The sequence below is a fragment of the Bufo gargarizans genome, chromosome 3, assembly GCF_014858855.1.
Source record: "Bufo gargarizans isolate SCDJY-AF-19 chromosome 3, ASM1485885v1, whole genome shotgun sequence".
Lineage (NCBI taxonomy): Eukaryota > Metazoa > Chordata > Amphibia > Anura > Bufonidae > Bufo > Bufo gargarizans.
In genome coordinates, this window is record NC_058082.1 from 19,776,015 (window position 1) to 19,795,654 (window position 19,640).

General features: G+C 43.8%; 1 protein-coding gene across 1 annotated transcript; it reads right to left on the reverse strand.

Annotated features, from left to right (window-relative positions):
• Positions 1 to 7,929: 7,929 nt before the first annotated feature.
• Positions 7,930 to 13,965, reverse strand: BIRC2 (baculoviral IAP repeat containing 2). Its single transcript, XM_044285198.1, has 8 exons — positions 12,772 to 13,965; positions 12,215 to 12,314; positions 11,700 to 11,778; positions 11,487 to 11,532; positions 10,051 to 10,290; positions 9,296 to 9,550; positions 9,154 to 9,195; positions 7,930 to 8,558 (listed from the first exon to the last, which is right to left on the reverse strand). The coding sequence occupies exons 1-8, from the start codon at positions 13,604 to 13,606 to the stop codon at positions 8,365 to 8,367; spliced, it is 1,791 nt and encodes a 596-aa protein (XP_044141133.1). The 5' UTR covers positions 13,607 to 13,965; the 3' UTR covers positions 7,930 to 8,364.
• Positions 13,966 to 19,640: the final 5,675 nt, after the last annotated feature.

A 19,640-nucleotide genomic window follows, 5' to 3' on the forward strand; every position in this document is an offset into this window, starting at 1 on the left:
TTTATCCGGTCACTGTATGGTGGTTTTATCATTGTATGGCGGTGTTATCACTATATGGCGGTGGTATCCAATAACTGCATGGCCATAACTGTATCCCCTTCCCTGCCCACACCACTTTTTTTAGACCTGGCATGAGTGGGAAAAGATACAGATTGCGGTGCTAAAGACCTTTGCGCCACAATCTGTGTCAGAAATACGCCTAATATAGACGTATTTCTTCATAATAAATGACCCCCTAATTGTATTATTATTTGGAGGTAGGGCTAATATCTTTATAGTATATAGATTCTAGTGTATTATACTGTGCCCTGTATTTCCCAGTAGAAAATGATCCTTGGGAAGCACAGTCCTCATCCCTGAGCACCAGGACCAGGTAGCGCTCTGTCAGTACATGGCGGCATCCCCTCTCCACCACGCTGCTCCGCTGTGTACTGGTGCTTATTCTGACACTAGGGCTGGGTTCACATCCTATTTTTGCCATCCATTTAATGTATACCAAAAATGTATGCGTTACCAGATGCCTCCGACTGATGCCGTACAGTGGTGTCCATTCACCATACAATCCTCAGACTGATACCGTATAGTGGCGTCCGTTCACCATACAGTTCCATTGTAAAAAAACATATACGTTAACGTATGCATTTTTTACTTGACTCTGCAGGATACAAAAACGTGGAGTGCTGCACATTTGTATACATCAAACCAATAGGAAAAACGTGATGTGAACACACATGGGGGGGGGGCCGTACTAAAATTTGCTGTGGGGCCCAGTCAGTTCTAGCTACATCACTGCACATCTCCTTCTCTCCTCCAGGCCTGGCTCACTGCTGCAGCGGGCCGCCGGAGAGAAGGAGCGCAGGGAGCTGCGGTTAGTGATGGACCACCAGCTCCCCTGCAATGATAGCTATGTGAGGGGGCCACTAGGGGGTCATTCATCACACTGTGAGGGCCCCTTACACAGTATAATGACTCCCAGTGCCCCCCATTTAGTATAATGATCCCCATTGACCCTCGATTTAGAATAATGACCACCAGAGCCCCCATTAAATATAATAACCCCTCGTGCCCCCTCCATACAGTATAACCCCCAGTGTGGGGGAGACTGGGGGGTCATTATTCTGAATGGAGGGTCACTGTGGGGTCATTATACTGTGAGGGCCCTTTACATAGTATAATGACCCCCAGTGTCCCCCATTTAGTATAATGATCACCAATGACCCTCCATTCAGTATAATGACCCCCAGAGCCCCCTCCATACAGTATTCCCCCAGTGTGGGGGCTACTGGGGGTCAATATTCTGAATGGGGGCGACTGGGGGTTATTATTCTGAATGCAGGGCCACAGGTGGTCATTATACAGTGGGGGCGGGAATTGGGGGTTCATTATACTGTGTGAAGGGCCACTAGTAGTCATTATACTGTGTGAAGGGCCACTAGTAGTCATTATACTGTATAGGGGCCACTGGGGGTCATTATACCGTGTGGGAGCCACAGGGGGACATGTCAATGTAAAAAAATGCCTCATGGGGGCCCACTGGGATTTATCGCCCAAGGGCCCACATGAACCTGGAGCCGGCCCTGGGCGGAGGAGTAACACCCTCAGTCTCATAAGCTAGAACAATGCAAGCTTTAATCCATCTGGAAATGGAAGCTTTGCTAGCCGCCTTCCCTTGATGAAGTCCCAGATACTGTACTAACAGTTGGTTAGAATTTCTTAGATCATTTGTGGCTTCAAGATATTGAGGTACGCACAAGGTTATGGAATTATTTCTCTTTTTCTGATCCTACCTGAGAACAAAAGGAAGGAAGAGTAATTTCTTGTTGGCAGTGAAATTTGGTTACTACCTTAGGGAGGAACTCCGGAGCATGTTTTAATACAATTCTATCTTCTAATACTGTAGGGTAGGGAGATAAGATTGAAAAGGCTTGGATCTCCCCTACTCTCCTTGCCGTAGTAATTGCCAACAAGAATACCATCTTAAGTGTCAGCATCCTTAAAGGGAACCCGTCACCTGGATTTTGGGTATAGAGCTGAGGACATGGGTTGCTAGATGGCCGCTAGCACATCCGCAATACCCAGTCCCCATAGCTCTGTGTGCTTTTATTGTGTAAAAAATAACAACGATTTGATATATATGCAAATTAACCTGAGATGAGTCAGAGCTTGAAAATATGACTTTTCTCTGGTCACACAAGTAAGATATGACTCGTTTATTATTATGTTAATTTGCATAAAAGATGGGAAGTACAAAAATGCATAATACTTATTGAATTAGTCTGCAAATGAAATTAAAAGTGTAATTTATATGTTTAGGGTAACACAATGAACATTTAGAAATGCTTAGTGAGGGTAGCATAGTAGAGGTGACAGGTTCCCTTTAAAAGGAATCTCATCAATTGGCTCAAAGGGAGGATGCATCAGTTTAGATATTACTAAATTTAAGTCCCAAGGAGGGACAGAAGATCTAAGTCTGGGGCGAATCCTACTAGCTCCCTTAAGAAATCATTTGACAACATTTAGATCTGTCAATCTTGTGCCCAAAAATGCGCTCAGAGCTGCTACCTGGACTTTTAAGGTACTTACAGTCAAACCTTTGTCAAGTCCAGCTTGTAGGAAGTCCAGGATTAGGGCAATATCTGGAACCATAGAAGGATCCCACGTACCCCCTACAAACCATAGGAAAGATTCCCTAGATCTCAGGTAGATTTTAGATATAACTGGCTTTCTGCTCTGTAACAGAGTAGTGATTACAGAATTTGAAAACCCCTTATGTCTCAGGATGCTCCATTCAGCTTCCAAGACGTTAAGCGGAGTTAGGAGACCCTGGAGTAGAAGATCCGGAAGGAGTGGGAGGATCCAAAAGTCTTCCCCTGCCAGGCTCTTTAGTACTGGGAACCATGCCCTCCTGAGCTAGAAAGGAGTTATCAAGATTATTTGAGCTTTCTCCTCTATGACCTTCGGCATCAGAGGGAAAGGTGGGAAGGAATATAGAAGTACCTGGGGCCAAGATGTTGACAAGGCGTCCACTTTCAGGGGTTGGTCTAGAATGGATAGGGAGTAAAAATTTGATACTGGTCTGTTTTTCCTTGAGGCGAATAAGTCGACTTTGGGAGTGCCCCATCTGGCACAAATCCGACTGAAGACTTGTGGATTTAGCCTCCATTCTCCCTCTTTTAGTTGGTCCCTGCTCAGGAAGTCTTCTACCAGATTTTCTTTCCCTTTTACGTGGGCTGCTGATAGGGACAACAGGTTTTTCTCCGCCCAACCAAGGATCTTTCCTGCCACTAAGGATAGTGAGCGACTTCTCGTTCCCCCCTGCTTGTTCAGGTAGGCCACTGTAGTGGAGTTGTCTGAGAGAATTTTTACATTCCTTGAGTCTGTGACAGAAGACAGGATTTTTGTTGGTTTATAATCCAGCCCAGGTCCGTAAGGGTGACCAGTATTTTCTGAAGCTGATACTGAAGAAGAATTTGTAATGGAGCTGCAATCAGGAAATCGTCCAAGTATGGGATGAACAGGATTTCTGCCAGATGAATAAACTTTGCAACTTCTGCCATGATTTTCGTAAAGACCCTTGAGGCTGAGCAGAGACCAAACGGCAGAACCTGAAACTGGAAATTAATTTTTACATTCCTCAGATGAGTTGAAGGAGTAAAGGCTTTTAGGGCTTCCCAGACCTCACTTAGCTCCCGCATATTAGAGGAAGCTTGTTGAAGCTCTATCTTCCAAAGGCCCTGCTTCACGGCCGTTTCCATATGTACCCCTGGAACTACACTGCCGTCCTCAGAAACTTCTGGTCGTTCTTCTGAATAGAAACATGATAATAACATCTGTAAGGTCTAACGTTATCATCAAACAGTCCTTTGACAGTAGATTGATGACTGATCTTATCGTTTCCATCTTGAATTTTTTGTAAACAATATATTTTTTTTACCATTCTCAGATTTATTATTGCCCTGAAGGTTCCGTTTGGCTTCCTCACTAGGAAGATTGGAGAATAAAAACCCGTCCCCTGCTCTTACCGGTACAGGAACTATGGTTTCCTTCTTTAGGAGGAGAGAAATCTGTTGGTCCATTGCCTTCTGATCTTCCCCTTTAAGTCTGGAGTATCCATGTATCTGTCTAGAGGGGGATGTGAGAACTCCAAACGATACCCTTATTTTATGACAGCGAGTACCCAGGGAGAAGCCTGAATATTTTCCCAGGCTGAGTAAAAGTGTTTCAGTCTCCCCCCCCACCGCTCCCCTGGCGTCATTGGGTAGAGGGGCGAGCAGACTTGTCGGGGTTAAAGAGGAACCCTTTCCCTTTAGAGGTCTGCCATGAAGAACCCGATTCTCTTTTCTTCTGGTCAGACGAAACCTGGGGACGAAAGGAGCGCCTTTGATGGTAGAATTTATATTCCATCGGGAAACCTTTTTTCCTGCCTGACCCATTTTTTTAAGAATATCATCAAGTGCAGTGCCAAATACCCGATCGCCCTCGCACGGCAAGGAACATAATTTATTTTTTGACACTCTATCGCCAGATCAGGACCTTAGCCAAATCGCTCTGCGCGATGCGTTGCAAAGGACATCTGTTTTTGCTGATAACTTTACTATATCAGCCGAAGCGCCTGCCAGGAAATTGAGGGCTGCTTTAACATTGGGATGGAAGCCAGAATATCTTCCCTGGGAGTACCGGCCTCAATGTGTTCTTCCAACCACAATGACAAGGTCCTGGCTGTATAGGTCGCCGAGATTCCAGGTCTTAAAATGGCAGTGGAGTACTCCCAAGTTTTTTTTTAAAGGAGCGACTCGCACTTCTTATCCATGGGGTCTTTAAGCAGTGACGTCCGATGCTCGCTCTTCCCTCAGTCAGCCTGACTGAGGGAAGAGCGAGCATCGGACGTCACTGGGTTCGGCGCATGCCCAGTGACGAGGATGAAGCTCCTGCCCTCAGTCTCCTGCAGATCGCACTGGCGCAGCCCTCAGTGGGTACTGTGCCTGCGCGAGAGTTCGTTCAGCCGTGAGAGGAGAGGGATGAGAGGCTGTGGGAGATTAGGCAGTCGGAAGGAAGGCGGGCTGGGCACTGTAAGAGGGGCATTACTGGGCACACTAAGGGGGCTAATTTGCATAATCATAAAAGTCGATTTTCTCATAAACTACAGGACGGATTACAAGATAGAAGAGCACAGCCTATTCAAGGTAAGCTGTGCTGCATGACTGCTTTAAAATCCGATTTTGGGTTAGGGGAGGTGACAGAATCCCTTTTAACTTAATCCCAAAAAAACCTTTCCACTGCATTTCATTGCTGTCATTAAAGGACCTGCTGAGATCATTTCAGTAATCGTCTTGTTAACTCAGGTGAGAATGTTGACGAGCACAAGGCTGGAGATCATTATGTCAGGCTAATTGGGTTAAAATGGCAGACTTGACCTGTTAAAAGGAGGGTGATGCTTGAAATCATTGTTCTTCCTCTGTTAACCATGGTGACCTGCAAAGAAACGCGTGCAGCCATCAAGGATATTGTGGCTACTAAGATTGCACCTCAATCAACAATTTATAGGATCATCAAGAACTTCAAGGAAAGAGGTTCAATTCTTGTTAAGAAGGCTTCAGGGCATCCAAGAAAGTCCAGCAAGCGCCAGGATAGTCTCCTAAAAAAGGGATTTAGCTGCGGGATTGGAGTGCCACCAGTGCAGAGCTTGCTCAGGAATGGCAGCAGGCAGGGGTGAGTGCATCTGCATGCACAGAGAGGCGAAGACTTTTGGAAGATGGCCTGGTGTCAAGAAGGGCAGCAAAGAAGCCACTTCTCTCCAAAAAAAAAAAAAAAAGCCCATCAGGGACAGATTGATCTTATGCAGAAAATATGGTGAATGGACTGCTGAGGACTGGGGCAAAGTCATATTCTCCGATGAAGCCTCTTTCCGATTGTTTGGGGCATCAGGAAAAAGGCTTGTCCGGAGAAGAAAAGGTGACCGCTACCATCAGTCCTGTGTCATGCCAACAGTAAAGCATCCTGAGACCATTCATCCAAGGGAGTATGCTCACTCACAATTTTGCCCAAAAACACAGAAAGAATGGTACCAAAACACCCTCCAACGGCAACTTCTTCCAACAATCCAATAACAGTTTGGTGAAGAACAATGCATTTTCCAGCACGATGGAGCACCGTGCCATAAGGCAAAAGTGACTGTCATATTTTTTTCACGGCCAACGGTTCACGGACCCATTCAAGTCAATGGGTCCGCGAAAAATCACGGATGCACACAATATTGTCATCCGCGTCCGTGATCCGTGTCAGTTTTTTCTTATCATTTCAATGGCAAACTTTTTTTTTTCATTTTTCATGTCAGTGGATCCTCCAAAAATCAAGGAAGACCCACGGACGAAAAACCGGTCACGGATCACGGACCCCGTTTTTGCGGACCTTAAAGGGAACCGGTCACCGGGATTTTGTGTATAGAGCTGAGGACATGGGTTGCTAGATGGCCGCTAGCACATCCGCAATACCCAGTCCCCATAGCTCTGTGTGCGTTTATTGTGTAAAAAAACACGATTTGATACATATGCAAATTAACCTGGGATGAGTCCTGTACATGAGATGAGTCAGAGAAAGGACTCATCTCAGGTTAATTTGCATATGTATCAAATCTGGGTTTTTACACAATAAAAGCACACAAAGCCATGGGGACTGGGTATTGTGGATGCGCTAGCGGCGATCTAGCAGCCCATGTCCTCAGCTCTATACACAAAATCCAGGTGACAGGTTCCCTTTAAAAAAAACGGTCGTGTGCATGAGGCCTAAAGCTGCAGATAGCTTATGATATGTATTGTTCTGAAAATGCAAGTCTAGCTTATATAACATATGTCCTATTAAATTGGGGTGAAATGAGTGCGTTGTACTAATAGTGCACTAGAATAGCTCAGGCCAATTATCCCTGGCATTATAATGATTCTACACATGTACATAGATAATTCTTACATCCTTTGTCATTTGTGTTGACTAATAAAATACTTCACAGTTTTGAGAAGGAACATCTGAGTTGTTTGTTCTAAAGCGGAGTTCAGACAATCGCCACCTTCACGAATCAATGCCGTTTCTCAGAAGAATGTCTTTAAAAAAATGTTTGTGCGACTGTACTTTTTATAAACATACCAAACATGCTGATTACAGTACAAACAAGTTTACTGAGTAACTGCAGAGTCACGATGACTTGGTATGCTTACAGATAAACAATTCAAGGTTCACATGACATGACCATATCATTAGTCAAACTTTTAAAGGGTAGCTGCCATGTTTTAATAAAAAATAAAAAAAAAAAATAAGTTGGCATATGTTACTGCTGCAGCAGCATTATGCATAAAATAATCTTTAGTTTCTTCACATATCACTGTTTTCCTTGAGTTTCTCAGGCTGTTTAAACATTTACAATATGAGGACCTTCTCAAGATGGCTCCTCTGCCAGTTCTTTGAGGCCAAAACTGCTTTCCCTCACTTCCCATACACACTTGCTGTAGCCAGCAGCTCCTTGCCAGCCAATCAGATTGGATTACTGAGAGACACGCCTCCTCTCTGAAGCCTAATGCAGACATGCAGTGTGAAGGACCGCCCCTCCGTCTTCTAATGCTACTTTCACACTCACGTTTTCTGCGGATCTGCACAGACAGATCCGTTCAGATAATACAACAGTCTGCATCAGTTCAGAACGGATCTGTTTGTATTATCTTTAACATAGCCAAAACTGATCCGTCTTGAACACCATTGAAAGTCAATAGAGGACGGATCCGTTTTCTATTGTGCCAGATTGGGTCATAGAAAACTGATCCGTCCCCATTGACTTACATTGTGTGTCAGGACAGATCCGTTTGGCTGTTTCGTTGTAAGCAGCGTTTTGGTGTCCACTTCCAAAGCGGAATGGAGACGGAACGGAGGCAAACTGATGCATTCTGAGTGGATCCTTATCCAGTCAGAATGCATTAGGGAAAACCTGACCCCTTTTGGACCGCTTGTGAGAGCCCTGAATGGATCTCACAAATGGAAAGCCGGAAAGCCAGTGTGAAAGTAGCCTTAGCCAGAGATGGACAAGCCCTAGCACCAGTCTTTAAAAGGGAGCAGTGGAAAGGGACAGAGGACATTCATAAAAGCTGTTATTATCAGGTAATTACAGATCTTTTGACAATCATTGACAGACTAACTCAGGTATACATGACTAGCTCTAAAAAACACTAGCAAAAAAATAAATAAAAAAAATGACAGTTACCCTTTAACCCTCCACCCAAAGACTATTAGACCACACGAATCAGATTTATGCAGCTTTTAGGTGGCTTGGGATGTGTTCAAGAGGAGATTGTGACAACTATACACAATCCTCAATATCTGGTTTTATGAAAGGAAGGTTCGAACTGTGCCTTTAATGATTCCTCTGCAAATTGGGCATTTCCGAAGAGATGGTGCGCAGTCCTTACAAACCACTAAGTGGCCACATGGGATAAACACAATAGAAACTTCTTGGTCCATGCAAATTTTACAAGTCCGTTCTTCCTGTAACCTTCTCAACTGCTCTTCCATTGGTAGATCTACCAAAAAAAAAAAAAAGTGATAAAGTAGAAGCATTTAATTTAGATTACAGACAGTGTCCCGCATAATAAAGTGCATTCTCACGTGCCAAACAGCAGAACAGGTTTTGGCTACACAGCTTCTACAGGAGAAATTCTTCATCTGTACAGGCCACATAAATGCCACTCTTTGCAGAAAACAGGGTGGTTTTGCACCCTGGTAACTAGCCATTCATAACCCTTACATAGGTACATGTCTAGTCCCAATACACTAAACATTAACACTGCATACATGCAGGCTAATTTCAGCCAATTGTCAGATACAGTAGGTCCCTATAATGCCATCAGTTCAGGTCATTAGGTCCACAGTTGGCCTGGGACCTGCAGTTGTATTACATTTCTATGAAACAGGCAACACAGAAAGGATGACAGATGCACTGAATTACTTCTAGTTAGGCTCAATTCACATGTACCAGTGGCAGAACAAGCTGCAAAAGAAAACGTGTCTCGTAGAAGACACACACTTACTGCCAGAACACTATTAGTACATGTAAATACCCCTAAAGAGTAATCGACCGTAAAAACACAAAGGATGGCAAACAAATAATCTACATACCTGAGTAACTATCAGACGTTTGACATATCAGCGACTGTTCAACTAAAAAAAATTAAATAAAAGGATTTAGAAACTTGAGGGGATTGGGTGGGGGGTATAAGACTCATCAGAATAAACATGTATAAATTAAAACTGAACTTACGGAATAACTCCCTGTGCAGACTCGGATCGTGCTTATTGAGACTCTTTTTAAAAGACTCAGTTGCATTTCGGCCTTTTATTAAAACCATTTCAATCAACTCTTGAACTTGTAAAACAACTGGTACTTTCTGCTTTATGGAGTCATATTCAGTTAAGGAAAGAACCTCTGAGGTGAACAAGTCTTCTATAATTGGAAGGCAATTTGTCATGCGCTGAGCTAAGGCAAGTCGGCTTTTTCTGATTAGCGAGAGTTCATCTAAAAGAGAGTCAATATTAAAATACAATTACAATGTGGAAAGTAAAACTCATCTATAACGACTCGTATATAGACTCGTCCACATGCCCAACCAGGGAGATCTAGACTGAAAGGAACACTCCAGTCATAAATGAAAAATTGCTGCTATTTTCAGAAGTCCTACAGCAGTGAATGGAGAGCGAGCTGCACATGGATGGTGAGCACTCCTTCACGTCGGCAGCCCCGTTTTGGGGATAGGTTCTTCCTGATACTATCTTACATTGATGGAATATACAAGCGATATGCCAGAAATGTCCTAGATGGAAATACCTCTTTAAGCCCCAACACTGTGGTAAGCATTTAATATGGCAGCTGGAAACAGCGCATCACAGGCCTAACTATACATCTTAAAGGTTATCCCAGGCCCATCATCAGTGACGTCTCATTAGTAAACCAATTGGAGATCTAAAGCAGTAACAATGAAGTAATGAAGTCCCCACCATGAAGACCTGCCGCATTACCTGATGAACTCTGCTCCATCTGTCGGTCTCTCTCCTCTTCAGTCTGTTCTTTTTGGGCGCATAATAAGTCATTTACCAGATCTTCAGTTTCCTTGTAATTATCTCCTGATGTTAATATTTTACTCATGACAGTTTCTTTTACTAGTGTTCGATTGAATCCCATCTGTAGTACATTCTGAACTACAGTAGTGTTCAGGTAAACTTCATCTTCCTTGTTGTTTTCATTGCCCAACCGAATTACTGGAAAAGACAGAAAATATAATTAGAGAAATAAGGGCACAATATATATATGTGATAGAGATTGGTTGCAGTAATTATTGCCATACATCTGAATGGGGCCTCTTCTGCACAGCATGCATTCAGATGCATGGACCACTTTGCTGTGTGTTACCAAAGCAGTTACGTTAATTACAACCTATGGCAGTTTACAAAAAAATATGCATATGATGATCTGATACGAAAGAAATGTAAGAGGACTGACTGCATTCTATAAGATGCACAAGGCACAATAAATGTAGATAGGCATCTACGGCTCTATAATGACATGCTGGTAGCTTTCCTGGCATATACGCCAAACAAGTTCCCCTGAATGCTATGAATATAGTCTTGCACTGTAGACAACACACTTAGCCAAGAGAAGTAGAAGTGTATTCAGTTGTAAAAGGTTCAATTAAAAAGAACATATATTGCCAATATGATAGGTTTTTGGATCAATCGTTCTAAGGGGATGTCCAAATACAACTCCACCCTCTGAATGGCTGATGCAGGGACCTGTGTTCCCTGTTTGAATGGTGTGATCAGCAGGGACCGCAGACAACCAGACATTGGAGTGAGAGAAGTGGACAGGGGATAAGTTGTTGTAATGAGACAACACCTTTAAAGGGTCATTCAAAGAAAATACACAAAGAAAAGGGGGAGATTTATTAAACCGATGTGAAGTAGGACCAGCTTAGATGCCCATAGCAACCAATCAGAATCCATCTTTCATTTTCCAAAGGAGCTGTGAAACATGAAAGGTGGAATCGAAAGCCAGTTCTACTTTACACCAGTTTGAGAAATCTGCCCCAAAATCTCCTCCTTTCCTTTGATCATATATGGTTTTATATTGCTGTCAAAACTGGGAAATCAATACAGCATTTTTCTATTTCCCCTTCCCTGCTTTGTCTGCCCCTCATCTGTAAAACAGGATCAGGAGAAGTTGTTCTCACAAATTAATATGACAGGTATTTTCTTCTAAAGTTGCAAAGCAATGAATAATAGGACATGTAGTTCAACTAGGCATGAGTAGGAAAATAACTATAGTGGCTTCTCAAATTTGGTTCATGAGGATATTGAAATAAGGGGCTAAAATGGTTAAATAATAAAGGTTTGTAACTGAGCCCTAAACAGTTCTTGTTCTGCTCTCTGGAAAGAAACTGTAAATATACGGTACTTACTGGGTGGATATTGAGCTTCGTTTTGTGTTTCAGAAGAGGACAACAGCTAGAAAAGGGGGAAAACAGAAAAAAATAAATATTAAATGGTGAACAACTTTAGGCAACCAACATGTAACCACACAATGCAGTCCGAGTTCCATTTCAGGCCACATAAATAGACTGATTTTTGGAAGAATTGAAATGTGCAATGGTTTACAGCAATCTTGACTTTACCTGATCTAGAAGATGCGGATATCTATTCTGAATATCCGTGACAAAACTCTGACCTTTTACACTTAGTAAATATTCACATCTGGAGGGAAAGAGAAAAAAAAAAAACGTTAATGCCAACTGTAATACAACAAAAATATAATATCATGCAGCTAAAAAACCAAGCTTAGTTTCCACAGCATCAAATATCAGCCCTCGGCTAGGTTTACATTTGCTGCTCAAAACCCTTAAGATGTTCATTTCAACACAATTTCTTTAAAAATGGGTTGTCCCATCTCACCGCTTTATCAGAGAGAAGGGACTAAGCGCCGTCTCCCGGCGGCGGAGTTATGGAAAAAGCATAGCTTGCTGTCCATCCATTCAACGCAATGAGTTAATGGTGTATTCCCATCTCAGACAATGGGGGCATATCGCTAGGATATGCCCCCATGGTGCAGGTCCCATGGGGTCAGCGATATGGGACAATCCCTTTAACTTTAAACTGAGATATTTTTGTTATAAAGCAAAGGCAGGCATACCTGGGAAACCACTTTGCATGTTCAACCCATGGATCATCTCCAGATTCCCAGCACCTTAAACCACCATCACAACAAAAGCACTTGACATCATCATTCCGACCTATGTGTATATATATAAAAAAAAGATATATATATAATAAAAATTATAATTAACCCTTTCAGCATAAAGGCCAAAAGTATTAGGTCAACACTTACCCTGCTTTCACACCTGAGCGTTTCTCAAACGCGCGTTTTAGTCGCGCGTTTTTATGCGCGTTTTTTGTAATAGTAAACGCGCGTTTGTGTCATTGACTGCAGAGTCCTATGGCCACAAACGCGCGTCAAAACGCCCCAAAGAAGCTCAAGTACTTGATTATGCGTCGGGCGTTTTACAGCGCGATCGTACGCGCTGTAAAACGCCCAGGTGAGAACCATTCCCATAGGGAAGCATTGGTTTTCATGTGTTGAGCGTTTTACAGCGCGTTTGAACGCGCTGTAAAACGCTCAGGTGTGAACTTAGGGTAAGGCTAAGTGTAGTCTGTAAAGGCTAAAGTGTAGTCTGACTCTGCAGTACGTACCAACATAGTAAAAGCCGGCTTCTGCCAATTTTTTGGGTGTTACTGGGATATTAACAGGCCAGTTCAGAAAGGTTTTAAGTCTTGACGAGGTGGTCTGCATGCTGACATTGGAAACGCTGCACCTCAAAGAGGGTCTTGCGCTGTTGCTCACAAATGGACAATTTGGAAAGTGTCTACGGTGCTCGGACATGGCATTATCATTAGGTTCCCAATTATTTAACTTCCCATCACAAGCAAAACAGGCAACTTTATCTCCAGGCCCAACATAGTAAAATCCGGCTTTAGCGAGGTCAGCCGGAGCGAGATAGGATAGAGTCCAATTTGTATATGTGCCCAGTCTGGCCGCCTCTGTGTACATATAAGAGTGGTCACTGCTCTTTTGGTGAGACAGGTCTTCCACTGCCCTTGATGTAACTGCATCATGAGGAAAACTCAAGTGAGAACCACTGAAGTAGCCGGTTTCTTCTTCAGAATGTGTCTGATTAGGAGGGGAAAAGGCAGAATATAAAGACGCCCCAAGATTTAAGGCTGAGACGTTCTGGATAAAACTACAGCTTGGATAGAGCTTCTTGTGCTTTTCGATTGCATTGTCTCCCTTCTTCCAGTTATCGAGCATCAGGCCACAGTTGAAGCATTTCACCTTGTCATCTATGCCGAGGTAATAGAAGCCAGCCTTAGCCAGGCTGCGTTCTGATACAGGCGGATGTGTTGGATATTTGGAGAAAGTGGAAAATCTGTACAGTTCACAAGACGGGTCCATGCCAATTGTATTCTTAATACTCATTGAAGCTTTCAGCAGAACGTTCAAAAATGTGCTGTTGTTTAATTCTTGCATTTTCTTTTTAGAAAAAATAAAAAGGGTGGGGAAGTCCCTCTGGGAGGCAGTTCTGCACAAAGTGTTTCATGTGCCCAACTAAAATTAAGATGTCAACCTATCTGCCATGAAATAGCAATAAGACCTCAAGCTCCTCTCTACAGGGCATGTCTGACTAAATAAAATGCTGCAGCGTGCTCACTTTCTGACACCATGGGGGAGATTCATCAAGACTGGCATACCCACACGCCCGTCTTGATCTCCCTATGTTGGCGTGAGATGCACAAAGGGAACCTGTCACCGGGATTTTGTGTATAGAGCTGAATACATGGGCTGCTAGATGGCCGCTAGCACATCCACAATACCCAGTCCCCATAGCTCTGTGTGCTTTTATTGTGTAAAAAAAAACTGATTTGATACATATGCAAATGAACCTGAGATGAGCTCTGTCCCTGACTCATCTCGCGTACAGGATTAATCTCAGGTTAATTTTTACTCAATAAAAGCACACTGAGGACTGGGTATTGCGGATGTGCTAGCGGCCATCTAGCAACCCATGTCCTCAGCTTTATACACAAAATCCCGGTGGCAGGTTCCCTTTAATAAATTTGTTGCATCAATTCCCTGCCGTGCACCAGAAACTGAAGTCTACGTCAGCCAGGGGCTGGCACAGACTTCAGCTATAGCTTCCGCCAGTTTCTGGCATAAGTGATTGTAAATCTGGCAGGCCACACAAAGCCACTCCACTTTTATAACCACTTCAGGAAAGTGGCAAGCAAGCAAAAAGCGGCATATTATAGCGCACATATGGTGTGCGCCATAATGTCAGATTTTTTTTATACCACAATAGTGGCATACAGGGCTTAGTAAATGCCCCTCCATGTCCGGCCTTCCTTAGCATTATAAGCCCTCTCATGTTACGGCAGACATGGGGACCAGAAGGTCATGTCTAAATGCCAAAACCTGACATGCTGCCAACATAATATTCCACTGACAAGAGTGCATTTAAAGCATAAAGTAAGCAGATCAGCTAAACAAGATAGAAAGAGTTAAGGTGGAATATAACTTGCTAATTTTCTAGTGCTAGAAATCTTGAAATGAACTAAAGCATTGATGAATGTGCAAAACCGCCTCCCAGAGATGACTTCCCCTCCATTGTTAGGCCTCTAGCCCTGCATGATATTTGTTGTGACCACACCGTAAAAAAATGATAGCGCCAATTAGCGCTAATTCTTCACAATCTGCAAGAGAAAAAAAGAAAACAAAAACATTTAATGGGGGTTGTCTGAGATAACTGGGGAAAATAAATAAATATACCACTCCCCACTATATTTTGTGCCACTGGTTTGATCCTTCACCCACTTAGAGACTGGAGCGGTAAATTGTAGGTAAACTGCTGCAGCCAATCACAGCCCTCAGCGGTATACTACGAGGACAGGGATTGGCTGTAGTAGTCACAAGTCATGTACCTGCTCCATCATCCTCATGTATGTGGAAGCAGACAGCAGGAGAGGAGTACGGCTTTTTAATATAATTTGGGGCATTGGTACACTGTCATATTTCACACAGGAGAAATTACCTGTCTAAGCAACACCACATGCTCATGTCTTCTTACCATTACTCTTAAAGTGTAACTGCCATTTCACTACCAAAATGAAGTTCCTAACATATGTGATGATGAAGGGAAGATATTCATGAAGCTGCATTTTTCAGCTAATTTTACCTTTCTGATGTCTGTATTCAGCCCTTAGCAACCCTATTTCTCTGTGCCTCTATTTCAGCAACTTCCTAATATGGCCTCTGCTGCACTTCCTGTGATGATCTTTGCCCTTCCTTGAAGATATCCTGTATTTCCCTCACTTCCCATAAGCCCTTGCTCTCCTCACATGAACTAGCAGGACCAATCAGAACGCAGATAACTTCCCACAGTACCCAGAGTAGTGTGTATCCTCACATACAGCTAACCAGAGACAAGCCCTGCAATTACATTAAATCAGTAAGCATTTATTTTAATCTCTTAATAGCCAGCTGTCCCTCATTCTCTTCCAAATTGACAGGGAGGGGTGGAGCTGCTTTAGCTGCTTATATCTCTGGTTTGGTACTAGCTAGAAATATTCGTATGGTCTGAAAGCTGACAATCCAAGCTTTCAGACAATACCAGAGTGACAAATCTGTTCAGTACAGGGAAAGATATCAATGATAGAAATTGGGATGCTGTGAATGAAGCTGAAAGTAGAAGCAGATTTTACCCGCAATTATTCCTGACTCTATTTCTAACAGTGATTTCTCCTCTGTTGCGTGGACTAGAGCCGTCGGCTTTCAAACAAGACCAGTTGCATATTTCTAGCTGCTACTATTGAGAAGATATCACCATCTAAAGCAGCCCACCCCCTCAGCCAGCTCCGGGCTGTCAGGGCTGAGCTCCTCCGTCTCTTGTTATAATACTGAGAAGACGGACTGCACATGGCAACGCTGGGAGAGGAGAGCTGCTGAATAGGAAAGTAGCATGCATTTGTAAAACTGAAAATGATCACATTTTAAAGCACAAAACCCCTTATACAGCAGGGTGTACTATACCATTAGGGAATAAAAAGGGAAACGGCCGTTACACTTTAAGTATTAATAATCAAATTACTGTGTGGTACTGATAAGAGAATTAAAGGGGTTGTCCAACTCGGAACCCAAAATTAAGGGCAAGAATTTGTTTACAACAAGAGGGGGGGGGGGGGGGGGGAACAGACACTTCTTCCAAGCTACTCCAGCACAGACTGCCCTGTCCTCTGTGGGCCAGAAGTGTGATGTCCACTACTGCAGTCAGTCACTGGCCTCAGCGGCAACATCTCCCCAAGCAGCACACGACTGCTGAGGCCAGTGATTGGCTGCAGCAGAGCACATGACGACGGAAGGGACATCACACTTCTGTCCACAGGGTACCAGAAGCAAAGGGGACAGGACAGTCAGCACTGGAACAGAGCAGCTTGGAAGAGGTGGTCATCTTTTTCTTTGGTTAAGGAGGTCGGACATTACCCTTTTTTTTTATTCCTTCATTACATTTAAAAAATAAAAATAAATTAGATAACAAAAAATGGCAACACTAGCACTAAAACAAACAGGTGCACGCTCAAGGGGAATAAGCCATTACCAAAAAAAAAAAAAAAAAAAAAAAAGAAAAAGGAAGAAGAGAGAAATCCTTTATTCACCCATGTGCTAACAGCAAGCTTGAGAAAGGCTCTGTTGTTGAGCTGAAAAACATTGCTGTTACCACATGGGTGAATAAATGACTTCTTCCCCCCCCCCCCTTTAAAAAAAAAATAATAAAAAAAAAAATAATATATATATATATATATATATATATATATATATATATATATATATACCCAGCTGTTTTATCCCAAGCCAGCATTGCAGCAGATCTACTAGAGAAAACACACCAAAAATTCTGGTATGTCACGCAAAGATGAATCCGACTTACAACAGCCTCTCATGGACCATTCTAAGTTGAATTCAGCCTCCGGTTACGATGACGCATCCGCCAGCAGCATTCAGCAGTGCCCACGATTGGATGGAGTATCCAGCCAATCAGCACACACCTTTCACAGCTCATGTGATTGGCTTTTGTCTCTCGGGGGGGGGGGGGAGGGAGGATTACCTGCAGTCGCACCCCTCCAATCTAACAGTTATCTGCTATCTACCAGATGGGACATTACTTGCCCTAACCAGAATAGCCCATTAACTTGTCATTTATGTTACAAGCACCAATGGGGACAAGGACTAAACTGAGTAAATGTGCCCCAGAGAGTACACACTGTATACAGTGTCTGGGTGTGTAATAACGTGTGTATAAGTTATAATATATATCATGTATGTACAGTTCATGTGTGCAGGCACACTGTATACAGTTGTATACTTGTGTATTCACAGATGTGTAATATATAGTGTATGTATATATATATATATATGATATATATAGTACGTGTATGTATAATGTGTATATAGTACATGTGTGTAGTCTGTGGGTGTATACATGGTGTACATATGTATAATGTGTATATAGTACATGTGTGTAGTCTGTGGGTGTATACTGAGTGTACATATATGTATAATGTGTATATAGTACATGTGTGTAGTCTGTGGGTGTATACTGAGTGTACATATATGTATAATGTGTATATAGTACATGTGTGTAGTCTGTGGGTGTATACTGAGTGTACATATATGTCTAATGTGTATATAGTACATGTGTGTAGTCTGTGGGTGTATACTGAGTGTACATATATGTATAATGTGTATATAGTACATGTGTGTAGTCTGAGTAGGCGCAGGATGCACAGACATTGCACGGCTGTATACTTGGTCTGTGCAGATATAACGTGTATATATGATGGCGCAGACGGCAGGTCCCTCCTGGAAGGTAGGTTTCCCCGCAGGAAGTGACTTACCTGCAGACGTGACGGGCTGCCTCGCATAGTTACACAGGTTTCTGATATTTTGCCCGACTTTTCACTCTGCATTATATACATGATACACACACACATAATAACCGTCCCCGCCCTCCGTGGACACGCCCCCTGGGGGGGGGGGGCACACTATCTATAATGTACGGTATCCTTATTATAACATAATCGGAGGACCCAGCCGCTATTCTCTGAGGACCCCGGGAGGCTCAGGCTCCCCCCGGTATTCGCTACAGCATTCTCCTCACACCAGGCTGCGCCATTTTAGGAGGGCTTCGTGTTCCCGGCGGCCATTATGGCGTCTCCTCTTTCTCTCTCAGCGCTCCCCACATATATTTATTATTTTTCACACGGTTTCCCGCGCTGTCCTCTTCGTTTTGGCTTCCTGCACCGGGAATGGACGCGAAGAAGCAGGACTCTAGTCGTTCTCCCTCAAACTTACCTCAGCGCGAAATGGCTTCCCTCTCCGCCTCAGCCGTTGGTTGGAGCAGCCCATTCCACTCTACAGCGGGGGTGCGATGCGCTCTGGACGATATTATTTTTATGTCGGTGACTTTTATACATATATATTTTTTATTTTCCTTTTTTGAATATTTAATTTCGATTTTTGAAATACTTAGCAGTTTTTTTTTCTTCTTTATAGAAAAGTGTACTTGGCGTGATCTCATTGGGTGGTATGTACGTGGCAGCGGAGTGAGGGGAAGTACAGTGGAAAGTCCCTTCTGTGTGACTTTGGAATTTCCCCACGCCTGATGAATGCGGGCCTGATGAATGCGGTAGCGGCTGCTGAGTCATTAAAGGGAACCTGTCACCCAAAAATCGCCTATTAAGCTGTTTACAGTACCTTATAGTGCTGTATAGTCGTTTCCTGATGCACTTTTTGTTAGTTTTGCAGCATGTATGCTCAGTCAGAAATCGATGTTATATTCAGCTGCTGCCCCGTGCTTCAAGTCAGGCTTGAAGTCACGGGGGCAGCGGCCTCGGCGTCTTACATGGCCCTCTCCCCGCCCCCTGCCTCTGTGACTGACAGCCGAAATCCGATTCCGGGACCGCGCTCAACGGCCGCATGCGCAGTAAAGGGCGGCAGGAGCGCGGTCCCGGCTGCCGCATCTGGGCGCGGGCGCGTTTGATACAGGATGTCGGGCGCATGCGCAGTGCGGCGAAAGTAAGACGGCGCGTAGTACGCGCGGCAGCCGGGACCGCGCTCCTGCCGCCCTTTACTGCGCATGCGGCCGTTGAGCGCGGTCCCGGAATCGGATTTCGGCTGTCAGTCACAGAGGCAGGGGGCGGGGAGAGGGCCATGTAAGACGCCGAGGCCGCTGCCCCCGTGACTTCAAGCCTGACTTGAAGCACGGGGCAGCAGCTGAATATAACATCGATTTCTGACTGAGCATACATGCTGCAAAACTAACAAAAAGTGCATCAGGAAACGACTATACAGCACTATAAGGTACTGTAAACAGCTTAATAGGCGATTTTTGGGTGACAGGTTCCCTTTAACCCTTGCCTCCAGAGGCCGCTGAGTCATTAACCCTTGCCTCCAGAGGCCGCTGAGTCATTAACCCTTGCCTCCAGACAAAAAGCCCAGCGTGACGGATTAG